The sequence below is a fragment of the Balaenoptera ricei genome, chromosome 19 (assembly GCF_028023285.1).
Source record: "Balaenoptera ricei isolate mBalRic1 chromosome 19, mBalRic1.hap2, whole genome shotgun sequence".
In the NCBI taxonomy this organism is placed as follows: Eukaryota; Metazoa; Chordata; class Mammalia; order Artiodactyla; family Balaenopteridae; genus Balaenoptera; species Balaenoptera ricei.
The window spans coordinates 251869-273565 of NC_082657.1; the positions used below are offsets into that span (position 1 = coordinate 251869).

General features: G+C 52.8%; 1 protein-coding gene and 1 long non-coding RNA gene across 2 annotated transcripts; both read right to left on the reverse strand.

Moving 5' to 3' along the window:
- Positions 1 to 1156: 1156 nt before the first annotated feature.
- On the reverse strand, positions 1157 to 20897 carry ZSCAN22 (zinc finger and SCAN domain containing 22). The gene is given in 3 exon segments (XM_059903851.1): positions 1157 to 5685; positions 9393 to 9845; positions 20863 to 20897. Coding segments are annotated over 3 exon segments (1650 nt in total). The 5' UTR covers position 20897; the 3' UTR covers positions 1157 to 4522.
- On the reverse strand, positions 18425 to 20700 carry LOC132353025 (uncharacterized). Its single transcript, XR_009498932.1, has 2 exons — positions 19965 to 20700; positions 18425 to 18954 (listed from the first exon to the last, which is right to left on the reverse strand). It is a non-coding gene; the product is annotated as an uncharacterized LOC132353025 (long non-coding RNA).
- Positions 20898 to 21697: the final 800 nt, after the last annotated feature.

Genomic DNA, 21697 nt, shown 5'->3' on the forward strand with positions numbered 1-21697 from the left:
ACTTCAGGGCCACTCCCTGCAGCCTGTTGGAGGCCTGGGGGCACTGGGAACATGCATCTCTTGCCTCTGAGTTTCCCCCCATATCTGTCAACTTTCTCAGTCCCTCGGCCTCGGCCGCACTCTGTGTGGAAGTCGACCTGTGTCTAGGTGTACCTGGGACTCTCTCGGAGATGCTGACACAAGATCTCCATCTCCCTGGGTCTCAGCCTTCCTGTTCTGAACCACCCACGTCGGTCGGTCTTTGTTTACTCGTGACACAGAAGGAACGAATCCAATATGGAGGGAGAAACACAGGGAGAGACGGTGACGATGACCAGTACACAACAGTATGGGGGGTGGTGTCAGATGGTTCACACGCGATGGGGTCATCAGAGAAACAGAGGAAAGAAGGCCGACGCCCTGGCAGTTAGGAACAGAGGCTGCGACATCCAGTTACAGACCTGGACCCTGCAAGAGGGGCAGGGGTACAGCATTGTGAGAGAAGGCAGAGAGCACAGTGACAGGATGCTGGCTGCCAGAGCCCACGGCACCAGGGGGGCTCTGGGGCCACGGAAAGGGTGCACTCAATACAGGAACATTTTACTGAGGCTGCTGCGTGCCAGGCTGGTCTGAGTGCTGGGGCCCTGGAGAAACTGGATTGTTTTGCCCTGTAGGGCCCACAGCTGGCACGGGGGAGAGAGCCACGTAAACATCTATAAGGACGACGTAGGGCAGAGCGTGGTGACCGCCACCATGAAGGCATCGGTCATGCATTCAGCAGACATGGGTCAGGGCCTGTTGCCCTGTGTGCTGTGGATGCTGAGAATAAGACATGGCCCGTGCTCTTGGAAGCTCACAGTGTCCTTGGGAAACACCGTCTCCAAGCTCTGTAAGGAGAACTATAATATGATAGGAGGTTTAAGAGGAGTAAGGGGGAGGCACTCTGGAAGCAGAGGGGGCAAGTTGGAGTCTGTTTGAGGTGGCTGGGGAGGGATATTGGAAACATCTTAGAGGGAAGAAGAGAGGCGGGTTCCAGGCACAGGCACAAAGGCACGTTCGCGGGAAAAAGGGTGGCTTCTTCAGGAACCGCACGTTGTTCCGTGTGGCTGGTGTGTGGGAGGTGTGGCCACGGGAGACAAAGGCTGGGGGCCAGTCACGGATGACCGTGAACAGCAGGTGACGGATCTGAGGTTTATTACACAGGGCAGTACTTTGAAACCGTCTTCACTCCACTGCACACACAGAAAAACGACAGTATTCCTATACACATAGGAAGGTAACTGGAGAGACGGCTTGGCACCCAAAGCAACTTATATCTTGGCAAGCTTGTAACCCATTCAGGAAGCTTTGCTGTAGAAGGTGACGCGGTGGAGAGCTTCCCACATGGAGAGATACAATCAGATTCAGGCTGTGGAAAGAGCCTGCTGGAGGCTGGTGTGGAAAAGAAAACGATGGTTTGTGTGTGGTGTGTGTGTGTGTGTGTGGTCTGGGATGTGTGTGGTATGTGGTATGTGTATGGTGTGTGTATGTACGTGGTGTGTGTGGTGTATTATGTGTGGTGTGTGTATGTGTGTGGTGTGTGTATGTGTGTGGTGTATGTACGTGGTGTGTGTGGGTGCATGTGTGTGGTGTGTGGTATGTGTGTGGTGTGTGGTATGTGTGTGGTGTGTGTATGTACGTGGTGTGTGTGTGGGGTGTATGTGTGTGGTGTGTGGTATGTGCGTGGTGTGTGTATTATGTGTGGTGTGTGTATTGTGTGGTGTGTGTATGTACGTGCTGTGTGTGTGGGTGCATGTGTGTGGTGTATGTGTGTGGTGTGTGGTATGTGTGTGGTGTGTGGTATGTGTGTGGTGTATTATGTGTGGTGTGTGTACTATGTGTGTGGTGTGTGTATGTGTGTGGTGTGTGTATGTATGTGGTGTGTGTGTGGGGGTGCATGTGTGTGGTGTATGTGTGTGGTGTGTGGTATGTGTGTGGTGTGTGTATTATGTGTGGTGTATGTGTGTGGTGTGTGTATGTACGTGGTGTGTGTGGGGGTGCATGTGTGTGGTGTGTGTATTATGTGTGGTGTATGTGTGTGGTGTGTGGTATGTGTGTGGTGTGTGGTATGTGTGTGGTGTATTATGTGTGGTGTGTGTACTATGTGTGTGGTGTGTGTATGTGTGTGGTGTGTGTATGTATGTGGTGTGTGTGTGGGGGTGCATGTGTGTGGTGTATGTGTGTGGTGTGTGGTATGTGTGTGGTGTGTGTATTATGTGTGGTGTATGTGTGTGGTGTGTGTATGTACGTGGTGTGTGTGAGGGGGTGCATGTGTGTGGTGTGTGTATTATGTGTGGTGTATGTGTGTGGTGTGTGTATGTACGTGGTGTGTGTGAGGGGGTGCATGTGTGTGGTGTGTGTATTATGTGTGGTGTATGTGTGTGGTGTGTGTATGTACGTGGTGTGTGTGAGGGGGTGCATGTGTGTGGTGTGTGTATGTGTGTGATGTGTGTATTATGTGTGGTGTGTGTATTATGTGTGTGGTGTGTGTAGATGTATGGTCTGTGATGTGTGTGGTGTGTGGTGTGTGTGTTATGTGTGGTGTGTGTATGTGTGTTTTGTGTGTATGTACGTGGTGTGTGCATGTGTGTGGTGTGTGGTATATGTATGGTGTATTATGTGTGTATTATGTGTGGTGTGTGTACATGTGTTGTGTGTGTATGTACGTGGTGTGTGTGGGGGCTGTATGTGTGTGGTGTGTGGTATGTGTGTGGTGTGTGTATGTGTGTGGTGTGTGTATGTGTGTGGTGTGTGTATGTACGTGGTGTGTGCATGTGTGTGGTGTGTGGTATGTGTGTGGTGTATTATGTGTGGTGTGTGTGTGTGGTGTGTGTATTATGTGTGTGGTGTATTATGTGTGCGGTGCGTGTAGACGTGTGGTCTGTGATGTGTGTGGTGTGTGGTGTGTGTGTTATGTGTGGTGTGTGTATGTGTGTGGTGTGTGTATGTATGTGGTGTGTGTGTGGGGTGTATGTGTGTGGTGTGTGTTTGTGTGTGGTGTGTGCATGTGTGTGGTGTGTGGTATATGTGTGGTGTATTATGTGTGTGGTGTGTGTATTATGTGTGGTGTATTATGTGTGTGGTGTGTGTATTATGTGTGGTGTATTATGTGTGTGGTGTGTGTATGTACGTGGTGTGTGTGTGTGGGGTGTATGTGTGTGGTGTGTGGTATGTGTGTAGTGTGTGTATGTGTGTGGTATGTGTATGTATGTGGTGTATGTACGTGTGTGTGTGTGGGTGCATGTGTGTGGTGTGTGTGTGCGGTGTGTATTATGTGTGGTGTGTGTATTATGTGTGTGGTGCATGTAGACGTGTGGTCTGTGATGTGTGTGGTGTGTGTATTATGTGTGGTGTATGTGTGTGGTGTGTGTATGTACGTGGTGTGTGCATGTGTGTGGTGTGTGGTATGTGTGTGGTGTATAATGTGTGGTGTATTATGTGTGTGGTGTGTGTATTATGTGTGTGGTGTGTGTATCATGTGTGGTGTATGTGTGTGGTGTGTGTATGTACGTGGTGTGGGGGGGTGCATGTGTGTGGTGTGTGTGGTGTGTGTATTATGTGTGGTGTGTGTATTATGTGTGTGGTGTGTGTATTATGTGTGGTGTGTGTATTATGTGTGTGGTGTATTATGTGTGTGGTGTATTATGTGTGGTGTGGTGTATTATGTGTGTGGTGCGTGTATTATGTGTGTGGTGCGTGTAGACGTGTGGTCTGTGACGTGTGTGGTGTGTGCATGTGTGTGTGATGAAAGCAGGGAGGGGTCAGGAAGGAGACCCCTGCTGGAATCCAGGTGACAGGTGATGTGGGCTCGCATAAGGAAACAGTGGTGGAGAAGATGGAGCAGAGGTGGCTGTAAGCAAGAGCAACAGGGCTGACTGATGGTGGGATGTGGAAGGAGAGGCGGGTAGAAACGGATGCCTGGCAAGTGGCCAGCCGTACCCTCAGGACACGGAAAATGCGATAGAGGCTGAGGGTCTGGAAAAGGCAGCCTCACAAGCTGGCCTTGGAGTCAACGTGAACAGGTGGAGGGAAACAGCACGTGCGAAGGCACAGAAGTGGGCACGGGCAGGTGTCCCTCCTGGGCTACGCGGCAGAGGAACGGGCAAGAAGAGACGCCATGTGGGAATGTGAAGCTGGAGCCTCCCCGCCCCAAGCATCCAGGGACCACTGTCCTGAGAGCAACTTGACCCTGACTGCCTTGGCTCCGAGGACCAATCCACATCCTCAGCTCAGCTGTCCTCTCTCTGAGATGGGCTTGAGTGGGGTATGGAGGGCAGCAGGAGCCTTCTGGAAGCTTCGCCAGCTGACCTGAATAGCTTTATGTTCATCAGGGGCCGCCATCTGGGTCCCAGAATGAAGAGTTGCTCCCGGACAGCCCCAGAGTTTGCCCTTTAGCACCCGGTCCTTTGGGGGGGATTCATCAGTCACCCGCCCCGTCCCTCCCAGCTCTTTCAGAACTCAGGTTTCTCTTCGATGCTGAGCCGCTGTGGGGAGGCTTCCTCGGCTACTGCAGGACGGTGATGTGGATCTGCAGGTGAACCCTGAGGGCTGAGACGCGGCCGAAGGCCTTCCCACAGTCGCTGCACTTGTAGGGCTTCTCCCCCGAGTGGACCCTCTAGTGCTCGATGAGGGACGAGCTCTGTGCAAAGGCCTTTGGACAAACCTGACACTGATAGGGCTTCTCTCCGGAGTGGATCCTCAGGTGCCGGATCAGAGCCGAGCAGTCGCTGAAGGCTCGGCCGCAGGCGTCGCACCTGTAGGGCTTCTCCCCTGCGCGGATGCGCAGGTGCTGGGTCAGGTGGGTGCTCTGGCTGAAGGCCTTGCTGCACTCCTCGCATGCGTAGGGCCGCTCACCCGTGTGCACACGCTGGTGCTGGGGCAGGTGGGTGCTCTGGCGGAAGGCCTTGCCACACTCCTCGCATGCGTAGGGCCGCTCGCCCGTGTGCACACACCGGTGCTGGCTGAGGCGGGTGCTGCGGCTGAAGGTCTTGCCGCACTCTTCACACGCGTAGGGCTTCTCCCCGGTGTGGATCCTCTGGTGCTGGGGCAGGTGGGTGTGCCGGCTGAAGGTCTTGCCGCACTCCTTGCATTCGTGGGGCTTGGCCCCCGTGTGGACCACCTGGTGCTGGGCCAGGTGTGCACTCCGGCTGAAGGCTTTCCCACACTCACTGCAGGTGTGGGGCATCTTCTGAGCACGGCTCTTCTGGTGGGCCTCCAGGGCCAAGGGGCTCCGGAACGTCTTCCAATACTCACCACACTTGGAGGGCTTCCTCCCCAAGTATGTGCCTGGAGGCTCTGTGCCATAACCATCCAGTGGATCCACTTTCTCTCTGGAAGGAGTCTTCTCTTGGGAGGTGAAGTCTGGCCACACGTTGGGACTGTCCCCCAAAGCACCAGCTTCACAGCCAGGCTGGTCTGTGAGGGCGCCCCTGTGAGGCCCTGAAGTTTTCCTGAAATCCATCTCTTGGGTGACAGACTCTGTCCACATCTTCCCTGAGAGTCCGGCCTGCCTCTCTGAGCTGCCCTCAGGTTCGCGGGCATCACCAAAGGTGGGTCCTGGGGAAAGCCCTCCTACCAGGGTTTCAGTGGCCCTGTCTGACGGCTCTGACTCGTCCGAATTGCTCTGCTTACAGCTCGCCTCTGAGAGCTCAGATCCCAGCACCCAGCCTGCAACAATCCGAACCACAGTGTCACCACTTTTTCCATACCAGGCCTCCCCTCTCTGCTGGGCCCTGGCCTCACTCTGAAAGGGGAGATGTGGGCCACTCCTGATATTTGGCCCATTTCCAAAGGAAAGTTTCTCATTTGGTGTCTTGGATGACAAAAGGGCACAGTGCTGTCCTCCCACACCATCAAAACCGGCGTCACACACACAGATGGCCAATAGGCACATGAAAAGACGCTCGTCATCTCTAATTATTAGAGAAGTGTAAATCCAAATTACAATGAGGTATCACCTCACACCAGTCAGAATGGCCATCATCAAAAAGTCTACAACTAAGAAATGCTGGAGAGGGTGTGGAGAAAAGGGAACCCTCCTATACTGTTGGTGGGAATGTAAATTGGTGCAGCCGCTGTGGAAAACAGTGTGGAGGTTCTTCAAAAAACTAAAAATAGTGTTGCCATATGATCCTGTAATCCCACTCCTGGGCATATATCCAGACAAAACTATAATTCAAAAAGATACATGCACCCCTATGTTCATAGCAGCACTATTCATAATAGACAAGACATGGAAGCAACCTAAATGTCCATTAACAGATGAATGGATAAAGAAGATGTGATACATATATACAATGGAATATTACTCAGCCATAAAAAAGAACGAAATAATGCCATTTGCAGCAACACGGATGCACCTAGAGATTATCATACTAAGTGAAGTAAGTCAGAAAGAGAACGACAAATACCATATGATATCACTGGGAGTTTGGCATTAGCAGATGCAAACTATTATATATAGAATGGATAAACAACAAGGTCCTACTGCATAACACAGGGAACTATATTCAATATCCTGGGATAAACCATAATGGAAAAGAATTTTAAAAAGAATGTATGGGACTTTCCTGGTGGCACAGTGGTTAAGAATCCGTCTGCCAATGCAGGGGAATGGGTTTGAGCCCTGGTCCAGGAAGATCCCACATGCTGCGGAGCAACTAAGCCCGTGTGCCACAACTACTGAGCCTGCGCTTTAGAGCCCGCGAGCCACAACTACTGAGCCCACGTGCCACAACTACTGAAGCCCGTGAGCCTAGAGCCTGTGCTCCGCAACAAGAGAAGCCACCACAATGAGAAGCACGCGCACTGCAACGAAGAGTAGCCCCTGCTCTCCACAACTAGAGAAAGCCCGCACGTAGCAACGAAGACCCAATGCAGCCAAAAATAAATAAATAAACAAATAAATAAATTTATATATATATAAAAAAGAATGTATACATGTGTATAACTGAATCGCTTTGCTGTACAGCAGAAATTAACACAACATTGTAAATCAACTATACTTCAATTAAAAAAAAACAAAACCCTGCATCACATGTTTCCATCCACCCCTCAAACCACCCACCGCAAACTCTCCATTCTTTAAGGCTCCTGATTTTGTCACAAGTGTCAGGAGGAAAACCCTGAGGTTGAATGGATCTGAAAGAGAGAGTGAGGGAGAGAGTGAGAGAGCAAGCACGCCAGGCGCCTATGCACCTGCTCCCTTGGGCAGGCTTGAGCTCTGTCCCTGCCACCTGGATCTGGACGCATCTGCAGATGCTCAGTAAATACCGGCTGAATGAGGGAATCAATCCAGGATGCAGTAGACTCTACCCTGAACCCCAGGTAGACACCTGCTGCTGTGGGTGGGTGGGTGATGCCTCTACCTGGCCTCCCTGAGCCCCCGGGAAGCCTGAGGCCTGCTCTTTATAATGCGCTGTGAAGGCAGAGCATGGCTGAGTGGCAGCTGGAGATTGGCTTGTGTACGAGGTAGAAGCATTCTTGAACGGACCTGCCCTGGACGGGTACACAGGGCACCTTAGGACGCCTGACTGGACATCGTTTACTGGACAGATTCCAGGAAGTGGTTGGGGGGTGGCCGGAATAACTGCTGGTTAAGTCCACAATGGGGCCCCAGCTCTGCCGCTCGCCAGCTCCAAGGGTTGGGTAGTCTTGCCCTCGTTTGGGCCGCAGTTTCCTCATCTGCAAGAGGGGGATGCTATTCTGCTTGCCTCCCAGGGCTGCTGGCCACTGTTAGGCTCTTGTTCTGTGCTCGGCTCCAAGTGCAATGGGTAACTCCCATTGCCTCGTTTCAGCTTCATTCTGCTCTCAGAAAGGGGCACTTTGACAACTGTGTTTCAGGCAAGGAAACTTGAGGCCCAGCTGAGGGGAGGTCTTGAGTAATTGGTACAAGACCACGTGATTAATTCAGAGAGGTTGAGTAACTTGTACAAGATCACACAGTTAGCTAGTGGCCAAGTCGGGATTTCAGCTCTAGACTCTCCTCCTCCTCTAGACCCACAGGTGTTCCCTAAGTCCCTCAACCCCCCTAGCCACATGCTGGGTCCCGACCACCCTTTTTTCCTCTATTCCAGAAACACGGCACCACCTGCTCTTCCCAGAATGCACCAGTGCATATCATACCCCAGGGACCTTTGCCTCTCACCATTCCCTCTGCCTGGAGTGTGGTTCTTTCTTGCTGTTTCAGTGCCGTTTTGCATTTTCCCTGAAGACTCTCTTGACCCTACAGAAGGATGGGGCCGCGCCCTCCCTCCTCCCCCGTCCTTGTGATGCCCATGTCTCGGCATGGCTGATGGGGCCAAGGGAGCGCATCTGACAAGCTCTTTCAGAAAGGTTCGTTTCTCAGGGAGCAGAACAAATTTTCCGAACAGCTCCAGTTACCACCTGTCTGATTCATGCAGGCACCGTTTCACAGGCCGCAGAGACTGCCTTGTTCACACCTCTCGATGACACTGAGGTAAGTATTAGGACTACAATCCCCATTTTACTGACAGGGAAACTGAGGCACGAAAGAAACACACAGCCAGGAGGCGGCAGAGCAGTGGTTGGACGTACCAAGCCTCGATGATTCTTCTGAGCCCAAACTCCATGGTCTCCCCGCCCACGACCTCCGCCCTGGTTGCTGGCACACCCACCCCACCAAACGCTCCCATCAGGTGGGGCTGGGTCCTCCTGGTGTCCCATCGGATCTCCCTGGGCTGCGACATCTGAGTGGGTCTCTAAGCAATGGTGCCCACTCTGGCCTGGGGCAGGTCTGTCTCACCCAGATGCTGGAGGTCAGCATAGGGAGGGCTCCAAGGGGGTGCATCGGGACACAGGGCGTTTCTGCCCCCTCCCCAGCCCCAGGCATCCAGCCCCCTTATCTGGCAGCAGCAGCCTGGTTTTCCTTTGGGGAACTTCCCTTGCTCACATCAGGCCCTGGGGCTTTGGTCAGTCAAAGACAAGCACAAGACCCCGACCAGCTCAGTGAAGCTCAGCTCAGTGAAGCTCAGCTCGGGGATCTTTCGCTCTTCTCCCCATGAGGTTTCTACATTGATAAGACGCAAGCATGAGATTGCTGGGCCAACTGTGTCTCCCTTGCGGACAGAAGCTACTTAAAGATGAACCTAACGTAGGAAAACGCAACTGAGAAAGAAAGGAGAACGAGAGAATCCTGATGCCGTCACCTGAGCTCCTGATACACAGCCATGAAGCCTCCCTCCTTGGCTTCTGTCAGTTTGAGCTGGGCTTTTGGTCAATGGCCGTCAAAACAGACCTGCTTACCGCAGCGTGTGAGGGTTTGGGTGAGTGCCCCCAAGTGCAAACCTGCACCCCCAACATTCCGTCCAGGCTTTGCCCTGTGTGCCGTGGGCACCTGCCTGTCACCCCCTCACCTCTCTCGTCCAGTGCCTGGGTCAGGTCCTCCACGAGCGCCACAGCCTCCTCACCACTCTCGGGGCACCGAGCCCGCACGCGGGCCTGGATCTCGGGGGGCAGCGCGCCCAGGAGCTTCTCCAGCACCAGCAGCTCCAGCACCTGCTCCTTGGAGCGCACCTTGGGCCGCAGCCACTGGCGGCAGGGCTCCCGGAGCCGGGCCAGGGCCTCACGTGGGTTGGATGCCTCCTCAAAGCAGAAGTGTCGGAAGCGCAGATGGGCAGCCTCAGGGTGGGAGGGGTGGCCAAAGTTAGACTCCTGGGCCTGAGAGAAGCTGGCCTCCTCATCCTCGACCTTCACTCGCAGAAAGTCATCCTGTTCCTAGGGCACCGGGCTCACAAGGCTCCTGGGGATGGCCATCGGGCAGCAGACCTCCAGTGAGATATGGGATGGCTGGAGCCTTGGAACTGGGTCTGCAGGAAGATCAGAACTTGGTCATCCTGTGAACTTGGGGCCCTGCCTTGTGGCTGCCGAGTAGGGCAGATGCGGGCTTGGGGCCTGTGAGATGTGACTCACTCTCACAGAGTCACAGATGATCAAAATAATCAGGGCAGCGCCCATTTGGTGCTGAGCACCTTTCTAAATGCTTGCATATAGTAACTCGTTTAAAACTCACAACAAACTCAGGAGGTGGGAGCTTTCTTTCATTATATGGTATAAAAACAGACAGGAGAAAAAGATTTGCCCAAAGTTTCCCAGATAGTGAAAGGAAGGGCGGTTGCTGAGCTACAAACCCCAGTAGCCTGACCCCATGGCCAGTCTGCTTCAGGCCTACGCTCCTCCCACACAGAGTGGGTCTGTCTTCTATCTCACACACACCCCACTCCCCTGGGAGCCACAGGGGCATTCCCTTACTTTATTTGCTAATTATTTTGTAGTTTCTGAGATGAATATTTAGACAACTGACACTCAGCCTTTCTTCTTTTCTAATACATGTATTTCAGGCTATAAATTTCCCTATAAACATAGCTTTAGCTGTACACCCACAAGTTTGGTTTTGCATCTTCATTATCATTTAGTTAAAAATATTTTCTAATTTCTCTTTTGGTTTCTTCCTGAACCATGGGCTACTTAGAACTCTGCTGCTTCATTTCCAAACAATTCAGAGTTTTCTGATAGTCTTTTTATTACTGATTTCCAGATTAACTCTGTTGTGCTCAGAAAATGTGCTTTGGTCAATTTTAATCCTTTGATATTTGCTGGTTTGAGACTTGGTTTGTGACCCAGTGTATGGTTTTGTGGTCAGTGTTCCACATACACTCAAAAATAATGCAAAGCCATCTTAGGTAAGTGACAAAAGAGGAAATAGATAAACTAGACTTCATCAAAATTAAAAACCTTTGTGATTTGCAGGACACCGTCAAGATGGTGAAAAGAGGAATTCCCTGGCAGCCCAGTGGTTAGGAGTTGGAACTAAGATCGTGCAAGCTGTGTGACAAGGCAAAAAAAAAAAAAAAAAAAAAGGTGAAAAGGCAACCCACAGAATGGGAGAAAATATTTGCAAATCATATATCCGATAAGGGACCTGTATCTAGAACAACTCCGTAATAAAAAGACAATCCCAAATTAAAGAATGGGCAAAGGATTTGACTAGATACTTCTCCAAAGAAGATATACAAATGGCCAACAAGCACATGAAAAGATGATTGACATCATCAGCTACCAGAGAATTACAAATCAAAAGCACAAGGAGATATCACTTTACACCTGTGAGGATGTAATACTCAAAATAACAGATAACAACTGTTGGCACTGGAGCCATGACCTTGGGCACAGGGAGAAGTGAACACGAATAAAACAAGACCTCAATCCTGAAACCTTTCAGTGGCAGCTGGTGATTTCTGGCAAAGCTGTGCTCTAGCCCCTAACTCCACTGTAAAGCTCACTTGGGCCTCTTGCAACCTTGCCTTTGCCATTATCCCAATTCCTGAATTCCTTTGTCCCTGTTACTCTCTCGTCCTAAAATCCCTCTCTGCACCTGAGCAATTCCTCCTAGTCCTCCAGGCCCCACTTGAGCTGTCATCTTCTCCAAGAGCTGTCCCACCACCTGGCAGCAGGCTACGTATCCTTCTGAGTGCCCCGGGTCACCCTCCCCCAGCTCTGTGCTCTAACCTTGTTTCCCCAGAGAGCCTGGGCATGCTGGAGCCGCAGTGCCTATAGCAAGTGCACAGACAACAGGTGCTGAGAAAACGGAGGCACCAGGAGAGGCGGAGTCTGAGGCAGGGAATCATTGTTCAGAGGAGGGGGAACAGGGGTGGCAGGACTGACAATAAGTACAGCGACAGTTTCCAAGCTCCCTTTCGTACCCCAGAAACTGCTGTTCTGGAAAATCCCTGAGGACAGTCTCTGAGACACAGGGGCATGAATCATGCTCAGCTCACCCCCAACGTGCTGACCTCACATCAGGTCGAGGTCCCCTGTCCACAGCTGCTTAACCAGCTTAGGAGAGCAGTTCCTTCATTTCTTGCTCCTTACCGTACCCGACCTGACAGCAGGCCTGGCACACAGCAGACATGCAGTAGATGCCCAATCTGACGACTCCACAGGCCCTGCCAGGCTTAAGCCCACAGAAGGTGCGAGTGGACGTCAACCCAGCTGGGTGACTGCAGGTCACATAATTTCAGCCGCAGACAAATTCTGTGTCACATACTTGGTAAACTCCCCGCAAATCATCCAAATATAGTCCCCCTGACAAATCCCAGACAATCACGTAGTTAACATGCATACACCCTACCTCGGGCACAGTCTGTCAGTCACATCCCAAAATATACCCCTGCGCCCAAACTTTCCCAGCGTCACTCACAGTCAGCCCAATAAACACAGGAGCTCACAGCACCGCCAGTCATTCATAATCATCAGTCACTGTCTCAGCCACTCACATACACAGACTCTCGGTTACGCCTGCAATCACAGTCAGTCACAGACACACCCTCTCACGCACAACAACACACAACCCTCTGACAAAATCTCAACTTCGTTGTCAGTCGCACACTTGATCGGGTCAGTCAGACATCCTATCAGCCGACCACACGCTCCCAGCTTGTCAGAAACACACCAAAACGAGTCAGACACAGAAACACAACCAGACACACACACACACACACACACACACACAACTGGTCAGTCAGCCGGTCCCGCACTGGAACAGAGTTCCACACTCGGTCTGTCCGTCTGTCGGTCCACGCGCGGCTCGAGGTCAGCCCCTCCCTCGCTCCCCATCCGCGCGTGTCGGTCCCACACATCTCGCTTAGACCACCGCAGGCGTTCGCCGCTTCGGGCTTTCCCGCAGTTTCTCTCCGGCAATCCGGGGGGGGACCCCACGGGGGGGACCCCACCAGGACTCCACCCGGGGGGGACCCCACCCGGGGGGACCCCACCCCCCACCCCCCACCCAGACCCACCTCACCCGCTGGCGCGCGGGCGGACGCTTCCGGGAGGCGACGCGGCGGCGCTGGAGTGAGGAGTCCGCGCGCCAGCCGGGACCACAGCTCCCAGAACGCGCCGCGTTCAGGCGCCCCGGCTCGTGCGACTGCCCGCCCGCCTGGACTACAATTCCCAGAAGGCGCCGCGTCGGCCACCCCAGCAGCCTGGGGGGCACGCCGGGAGTTATAGTCCGGCAGGGTGCGTGGGCCGTGGGGACAGCGGCCGTGACTTTGTGGGGCAGTGGTGGCGGTGTGTGGATGATCCGGCCGGAGGGTGTGCGGGAGGCGGAACCGTGCATGGTGCGTGGGGGGTGAGAGGTGTAAGGGGTGTGTGAGGAGGTGAGGGGGGTGTGAGGAGGTGAGAGCTGTGTGAGCGGGTGAGAGCTGTGAGGGGTGTGTGAGGAGGTGAGGGGGGTGTGAGGAGGTGAGGGGTGTGTGTGAGGAGGTGAGGGGGGTGTGAAGTGAGAGGTATGAGGGGTGTGTGAGGAGGTGAGGGGGGGTGTGTGAGGAGGTGAGGGGGGTGTGAGGAGTGTGTGATGAGGTGGAGGGTGTGTGAGGAGATGATAGGTGTGTGAGGAGGTGAGAGGTGTGAGGGGTGTGTGAGGAGGTGAGAGGTGTGTGAGGAGGTGAGAGGTATGTGAGGAGGTGAGAAGTATGTGAGGAGGTGAGAGGTGTGTGAGGAGGTGAGAGGTGTGAGGGGTATGTGAGGAGGTGAGAGGTGTGTGAGGAGGTGAGAGGTGTGAGGGGTGTGTGAGGAGGTGAGAGGTGTGTGAGGAGGTGAGAGGTGTGTGAGGAGGTGAGAGGTATGTGAGGAGGTGAGAGGTGTGAGGGGTGTGTGAGGAGGTGAGAGGTGTGTGAGGTGAGAGGTGTGTGAGGAGGTGAGAGGTGTGAGGGGTGTGTGAGGAGGTGAGAGGTGTGTGAGGAGGTGAGAGGTGTGAGGGGTGTGTGAGGAGGTGAGAGGTGTGTGAGGAGGTGAGAGGTATGTGAGGAGGTGAGAGGTGTGTGAGGAGGTGTGAGGGGGTGTGAGGAGGTGAGGGGGGTGTGTGAGGAAGTGAGAGCTGTGAGGGGGGTGTGAGGAGGTGAGGGGGGTGTGTGAGGAAGTGAGAGCTGTGAGGGGGGTGTGAGGAGGTGAGGAGGTGTGAGGAGGTGAGAGCTGTGTGAGCAGGTGAGAGGTGAGGGGGGTGTGAGGAGGTGAGAGGTGTGTGAGGAGGTGAGGGTGTGTGTGAGGAGGTGAGGGGCATGTGAGGAGGTGAGGGGGGTGTGAAGTGAGAGGTGTGAGGGGTGTGTGAGGAAGTGAGGTGTTGAGGGGGTGTGAGGGGTGTGGATGCTGGGGGAAGGTGTGTATCATGTATGTAATGTGTGTGGCCCACTGCAACCATGTGGTCACAGTGCCTCTTTACCTGGTCCTCTTTCCATTTTCTTTCCCCTTTAAAAATTTTTACCATTTTTTTGGAGCTGTAATTCACATACCTTCAGTTCACCCTTCTAAAGTGGTTTTCAGTGGTTTTTAGTATCTTTACAAGGCTGTGCAACCATCACCACTATCTAGTTCCAGAACACTTTTATCACCCCCAGAAGAAACCCCATGCCCATTAGCAGTCACTCCCTATTCCCCCTGCCCCCAGCCCCTGACACCACCAATCTGCCTCCTGGCTCTGGGGATTTGTCTGTTCTGGATATTTTATGTAAATGGTCCCTTTGCATTTCCTGACCACTGGTAGGCACACCATGGGCACCCTAATCCAAGGAATACTTCACTTTCCCCGACAAAGACCCATCTCGCCCATCAAGTGCTGGGCTTTGGCCTGTGGGTGGCACTGGTGGCCTTCATTTCTTCGGGTCTTCTTGGCCTTCTTTGTGGTCTTCTGCCTTCTGCTGTCCCACTTCTGTTGTCAAAGGCACAGCCCCATGATGCCCACCCCCAATAATCACAACAATAAACCACATCTGCACTGAGCCCCGTTTGCACACCAGGCAATTACTGAGCCTAGTCCATTCATCCAGATTGTCAACTCTGCCCATGATCTGCTCCCTTTTTGCACCACCAAAGGCTTTCTCTCTGGCAGCTCTTGCTTCCCACCCTCCAGCCCTGCCCTCTCCACCAAGCCCAGCTTCACGTCACTGATGTCTTGCGGCACTTGCCTTGATACCTCCCCGCCTCCAAGCCTAACTTGCCTCCCACCAGTGAAGGGAACCGCGGATTTTCCTGGTTCCTATTTCATCACTTCTATGAACCGTCATGTCCTTCTTCCTATTATACACGTGGGTGCAGTTGGCTCTGCTAACTGGTCTGGTTTGTGTCTAAAGAGGCTGTATTAGTTTCCTATCACACTACTGTAACAAATTACCACAAGTGCAGTGGCTCATAACAACAAAAATCTATTATCTTAGGTTTCTGGAGGTCAGAAGCCCAAAATGGGTCTCACTGGGCTAAAATCACCATGTTGGCATTTGTGTTCCTTCCAGAGGCTCTAAGGGAGAAATCCATTTCCTTGCCTCTTCCACCTTCTAGAGGCTGCCCTCATTCCTTGTTCTGTGCACCTGCCTCGCCGTCATTCCATCCCCTTCTCTGACTGACCCTCCTGCATCTCTTTTTCACTTATGAGGACCCTTGTGATTACGCTGGACTCACCTGGTAATCCAGGATACTTTCCCCATCTGCAAATTCCCTTTTGCCATGTAAGGTAACATACTCACAGGTTCTGAGGATTAGGATGTGGACAACTTGGGGGGCAGGGGAGGCATTATTTTGCCTATTACAGATCCTAATTTCATTGGTCTGGGTTTGGCCTGGGCATCCAGACTTTTTTTTTTTTTGGCCACACCATGCGGCATGCAGGATCTTAGTTCCCCGATCAGGGATCGAACCCGTGCCCCCTGCAGTGGAAGCGTGGAGTCTTAACCACTGGACTGCCAGGGAAGCCCCCATCCAGACTTTTAGAAGTTTCCAGATGATTCTAACGTGCAGGCAAGGCTGAGAGCCACTGGATAAGAAACAGCATGATGCAGTAGGAAGCAAAGGCTATGGAGAGGGACCCAGCTGATTGCAATTCCCAGTTCTGCCTCGTAACTCTTTTATGGGCAAATGACTTCATTTATCTGGCCTTCTACTTCCTTCTCTGTAACACGGAGATAATAAACCCTCCCGTCTTCGCGGATGATCATGATGCCCTCTGCTTCTCCATGTCCATGGTGGGAGGCAGAGTTGTACCTGCTCAGACACAGCCACACACCTAGGCTCACACAGACATGCAGACCCACACAAAGACACACAGACACACAAACACACAACTTGCATCCAGGATATATAAAGAACTCTTACAACTCAAATAACCCAACAACAAAGCCCCTAAATAACCCGGTTTAAAAATGGGCAGGGAATTCCCTGGTGGGCCAGTGGTTAGGACTGCTGGGGGCCCAGGTTCCATCGCTGGTGGGGAAACAAAGATTCTGCAAGCCACACAGTGTGGCTACATAAATAAATAAAATAATAATGGGCAAAGACAGTAACATTTACCCAAGGAAAACATGCAAATGGCCAATAAGCACATGAATGGATGCTCAACGTCCTTTGTCATCAGGGAAATGCAAATCGAAGCCACACTGTGATGCCACTTCACACCGGAGAGGATGGCTATGATCAGAAAGACAGGTAACAAGTGTGGGTGAGGATGTGGAGAAAGAGGAACCCTCATACATTGCTGGTGGAAACGTAAAATGATGCAGCCTCTGTGGAAAACAGTTTAGTGGAGAAATGAAAACATAGGTCCACACAAAATCTTGTACAGAAATGTTCGCAGTAACATTGTTCAAAGAGGTAAGGGAGGAGCCAGGATATAGAGAAGGTCTTTTTGCTGGAAAAACAAACAAACAACAAAACATGTAGTCGAACATCAAAAGATCACTGCTAATCGCAAAGAACAGACACCTCAAGTTAATAACGTTAGTGCTTCTCTATGTATGGGAGGATGCAAGAGTCTGGGTTCATTGAAATTATTCCTTAGATATGTATCTTAACTATCCAGGGCCAGTATCCAAAGCACGGAATGGATAACATTCTGTGTTATCCACAGAATGCTTCCTGTTTTTCTCCATCCTGAATTCCCCTAAGGGCTCACCGTCTGGAGGCATGCACTGGCTGATGGAGGGAGAGGAGGAGGCTGGCCCTGCCCCAGGACCCACGCTCCCTGGGGGCTGCAGCTCCAGTTCAGCTCGGAGGTGAAGTGGCACAGAAGCAGGAACAGAAACGGGTGTGCCTGCTGAGGACACTGGCATTTTGGAGACTCACGTGGACGGCATCTGCCAGGAGTGTGGAGTCCTGGGCCTCAGGCTTATGGTCCTCGATCCTCCCCTGAGAGGGAGGAGCTGGGGGAGGGCAGGGCAGGGGCTTGAGGGAGGCCAGATCTGCCCTCAGACCCCAGGGACCGCAGCCTCAAAGTCCTGTCACCCAGAAGCCCTGCCAGCCAGTGGCCCCTTTCCCAGGGACCCTGGCCCTCCCAGTCCAGACCCTCCCACAGGCGTTTGCTCCTGTGCTGCCTGCCCTCGGCCTGCTCCCTCCTGTTCGCCCTCCAGGGCTCACGGAACCACAGCCCCCAACGTTTGCTTTGTGCCAGGCGCGCTGTGGGAACCTTCCATCAGCTTGCTTGATCGTCACTCTGCCCCTACGAGTGAGGCAACACTACCTGACCCATTTGACAGGAAGGAAACTGAGGCATCAAGAGGGGAAGACGCCTGAGTTCACATGGACAGATGGGGTGATCTGTGCCCCTGGAATTAGTCTGGGGATGTGGCACACCACCTCGGCTCTGGTGCAGGGGTCTGCACAGCCACCATGGATCCAGGGTGACCCGGGGAAGATGCACACTTGGACCAGGAAGTCCTGAACCTCTGGGCCTGTTTCCTCTCAGGTACAGCAGGGACAGTCTCCGGGAGGATGGACAGCATTACGCTGTGAAAAGTCTTTGTGAAATGAAACACAACACAGGAACAGCTCACAGGGCCTTTGCTGCCCAAGGCCACACCGCTTTTACACCCTGCATCCCCGCCTGGCTCCTAGGCTGGGCAAGGGGTCATGGGGCTCAGGGCTCCATAGAAAGCAGCCCTCTGATTTGATGCTTGGGGGCTGGGCCTCACCTGTCCCTGAGCCTAGGCTGAGTCCCTGAGCTGCAGCCCCATGCCACCCCCAGCCTGTGAGCTTCTCAAAGGCTCTCTGTGCCACACTGGCCCAGTTCCCTAATGTGGGGACAATCAGGTACTGTCACTACCCTCTGTTATACAGGTGGGGGAAAACGGGGGCACAGAGGGGTTAAATCTAAGGTTGTGAAGCAAATAATGGGTAGGTGGGGATTTGAAACAAGGCAGTCAGACTTGAGTCTGTGCCTTCAAAACAGTAATTTTTAAAAAGAGAGATGTCAGGGCTCAGCTCAATGAGTGCTGAGCAATGCACACACCTGTGTAACCACCGTCCAGATCAAGCTCTAGAACTTTCTGTGAGGATGGAATTTGGCAGCCGTCAGCCCCATGTGGCTCCTGAGCAGTAGGAACGCAGGTGGTGTGACTGAGAAACTAGATTTGTGATTTTTAAGTTTATTTACTTAATTCAGATTTCAATACGTACAACGTGGCTCAAAGATACCAGTTGGAAAGTTCAGCCCTGGGGCGTTTCAGCACCATGGACAGGCCCCTCCTGGCTCCCCTCCAGGCAATGCCTCCCCAGCCAGGAGGTGGTTACTGCTGGGATTTCTGACAGCGCATGAGTTGTGCCTATTCCTGAACTTCGTACAAAGTGAATGATGTGCTGTGTAACAGTCTGAAGTCTCGGCTCCAAGCTCTCTCAGGCTCACGGGTGGCAGCGGCAGAAGGCACATTTCAGGATCCCTTGTTACCGGGACGGTTGGGGACGAAGCGGAGCTACCAGGTGGGCGAGTACTCAAGAGGGCTGAAAATCGTAGTCCCAGCTGTCTTGAATTCAGGTCCTGACAGAGACTCCCAGGAGGGAACGGCTGACTGAGGCCTTCTGCCCCTCCCCACAGGGGTGAGAGTGGTGAGCAGATCCCTGGGGCCCAGTGCGCCCTTCCTTCCTCCCGGTGTCATTGCTAAGCTGGGGACAGCGAGAGAGGTGGGTAAGTGGAGTCTGTCAGATCTAGGATCAAACCCACCTTCACCACTCCCTGATGGGTGACCTTGGGCTGCTCAGTTCCCCTGGGGCCTCAGTTTTCTATCTGTAAAATGGGGTAATAGTACCTTTTGTGGGAGGCTGTTTGTTCATTCATTCATTTAACAAGTACTCCACGGATTGGGCACCACATCATGAAATTTACAGTCTGTGATGAATGGGAACAAGTGTAAAGTGTTCAAACGTGGTAAGAGATAAAAGCGTAATGTGGGTTTGGGTGGCCAGGGAAGGCCTCTGAATGGCTAAGCTTATACCCTATCGAGTGGCCGGTGGGGTGGAGGAGGAGAATGATGGGCAAAGGGAGAGCCATAGGGAAGGCCTGGAAAACAGGTAGAAGTCAGGTCATGCAGGGCCTGGAAGGCATGGAAAGAAGTGTGAATTCGTTTCAAATCAGGGGTCAGCAAACACAGCCCCGTTGCCTGTTTTTGTACGGTCTATGAGCTAAGAATAGTTTTTACATTTTTAAGCAGCTGGGGGGGAAAGGTGAAAAGAAGACAAATGTTACATGAAAGTCAGATTTCAGTGTCCATCAACAAAGTCGTGGATTTCGTCACGAAAAAAGAAAACAGTGTGGATGTGTGTTTTCTCTCTTGTTAGATAAGAACCTATATGACCTCCATGATTTTGCCTCTTGGACTGCAAAGCTCAAAATACTTGCTATCTGGTGCTTTACAGGGAGAGTTTGCTGACCCTGCTCTGATGACTTGGGCAGTGACAGAGGGTTTAAGGGGAGGGGTGGCCTCACCATTCAGGGTTAAAGACCCCTCCAGTCTTATGTGGAGAGAGATGGAAGGGGCAAAGGGTGGCAGAGACCTGTGAGGGGGGGGGTGGTCTGGACCAGGCAGAGGAAGGCAAGGAGCAGGACATATTTCGAGGGAGATCTGGTTTCTGAAAAATGTCCAGCCCTGTGACCACCACCCTGCCGTCTGCCTCACCTGGTGCCTCGGGCTCCATCACCTGCCACTCTGCTCCGTCTCTGGGCTGCTTGGCCTCAGCAGATACAGGACAGTGGTCTTGGTCTCAGGCTGAGGAGCCAGGTTGTAGGTGACACTGGCAGGGATGGATTCCTGTCCCCAGAGTCTACTTCTCACACAGCAGCAGGGCTCCAAGCTTCTGGCTTGAACCTTGGGGCCCAGGGCTGGGATTCTGGTAAATGAAGTACTGCTGGCTGGGCACAGGCAGCAGGAAGTGGGTGTGGCCACAGCCAGACACATGGGCTCCCCTGGGACAGACCAACTGCCTCAGTCCCCCGAATTGAGAACATATGTCCGCACACAAACCTGTGTGTGAATGTTCACAGCAGCGACGCTTGAGTAAACAAACTGGTCTATTTTTCCATACGATGGAATATTATTCAACTACAAAAATTAAGTAAGTACTGATACACAGCACAACATGAACGGACTTGGAAAACATTACTTTCAGTGAGAAAAGCACACACACAAAAGCACATATTGTAGGACCCCATTTATATGAAATGTCCAGAACAGAGACAGAAGGTAGATTAATGGTTGCCAGGGGCTGGGGAGGAGGTGAACGGGGGAGTGGTGGCTACGGGTTCAGGGCATATAGGCACACACCTGAGGTCACACCTGCGTACATAGGCGGTGTCACACATGCGGGGTCGCGCTCGGCTGCATACCTGAGGTCTCAACTGCCAGCACAGGTCGCTCCCCCACCCCCACCGCCTGGCACGCGCATCACCGCCTCTTCTCTCCCCTCCCCCACAGCCCGGCCGCCCCGGTCCACGCCCCTTGGGCCCCACCGCCTGCACACACGGGCCTCCCCCTTCCTCACACTCGCACCGCCAACCCGCTGGGACCGCGGACTCACCACAGAGTGGGAGGGCGCCCCCACTCTCGCGCATGCCGCCCTGTGCAGGCTCACTAAGGCCGCTTCCGCCCAGCGCCGGTGGTTGGGGACTTCATCTCCCAGCGGCCCCCGCGCGCTCCGTGCCTGGAAACAGCCGGCATAGGGTGAAGGGCCTTCTGGGAAATGAAGTCCAAGTGCACCGCCAAAGAAAGAGCGTGGGGACGTGTCAGTCCGTCTTCCCCGGGGGTGGGGGGGGAGGCTGGAGGACTGGACATACAGTGACAGGCACAGTTTCCTGTGTCCTTTTAGATATGCAACGTAGGTACTTTTTTTCCTCTTCCTCCTCACACATATACGTGTATAAGTATTAATGGAAGAAATTTTCATGTATTGAGGTACGGGGAAGTCATTCTGGCTTGCACACGGTTTAACTTTACTTTTTTGCTAACTAAAACTTAAGCCTGTTTGCAGCCTATCACACACATATTGTACATCTGCTTTAATCATCAAAGAAAAGGGTGCACTGACCAGAAGTAAAGAATGTCCATGTTAAAAATAAAGATTAAATGCCTTCCTTCCTGGGACAGCAATGCCGGTCCTCCTTCAATAAGGCTCCCTTCCCAAGTGCCAAGGCCATGCTGACTCACTGTTTTTTGTTTGTTTGTTTAAATCTATGTTTTATTTATTTATTTTTGGCTGCGTTGGGTCTTCGTTGCTGCACCCGGGCTTTCTCTAGTTGCGGCGAGCGGGAGCTACTCTTCGTTGCGGAGCGCAGCCTTCTCATTGCGGTGACTTCTCTTGTTGTGGAGCATGGGCTCTAGGCATACGGGCTCAGTAGTTGTGGCTCATGGGCTTA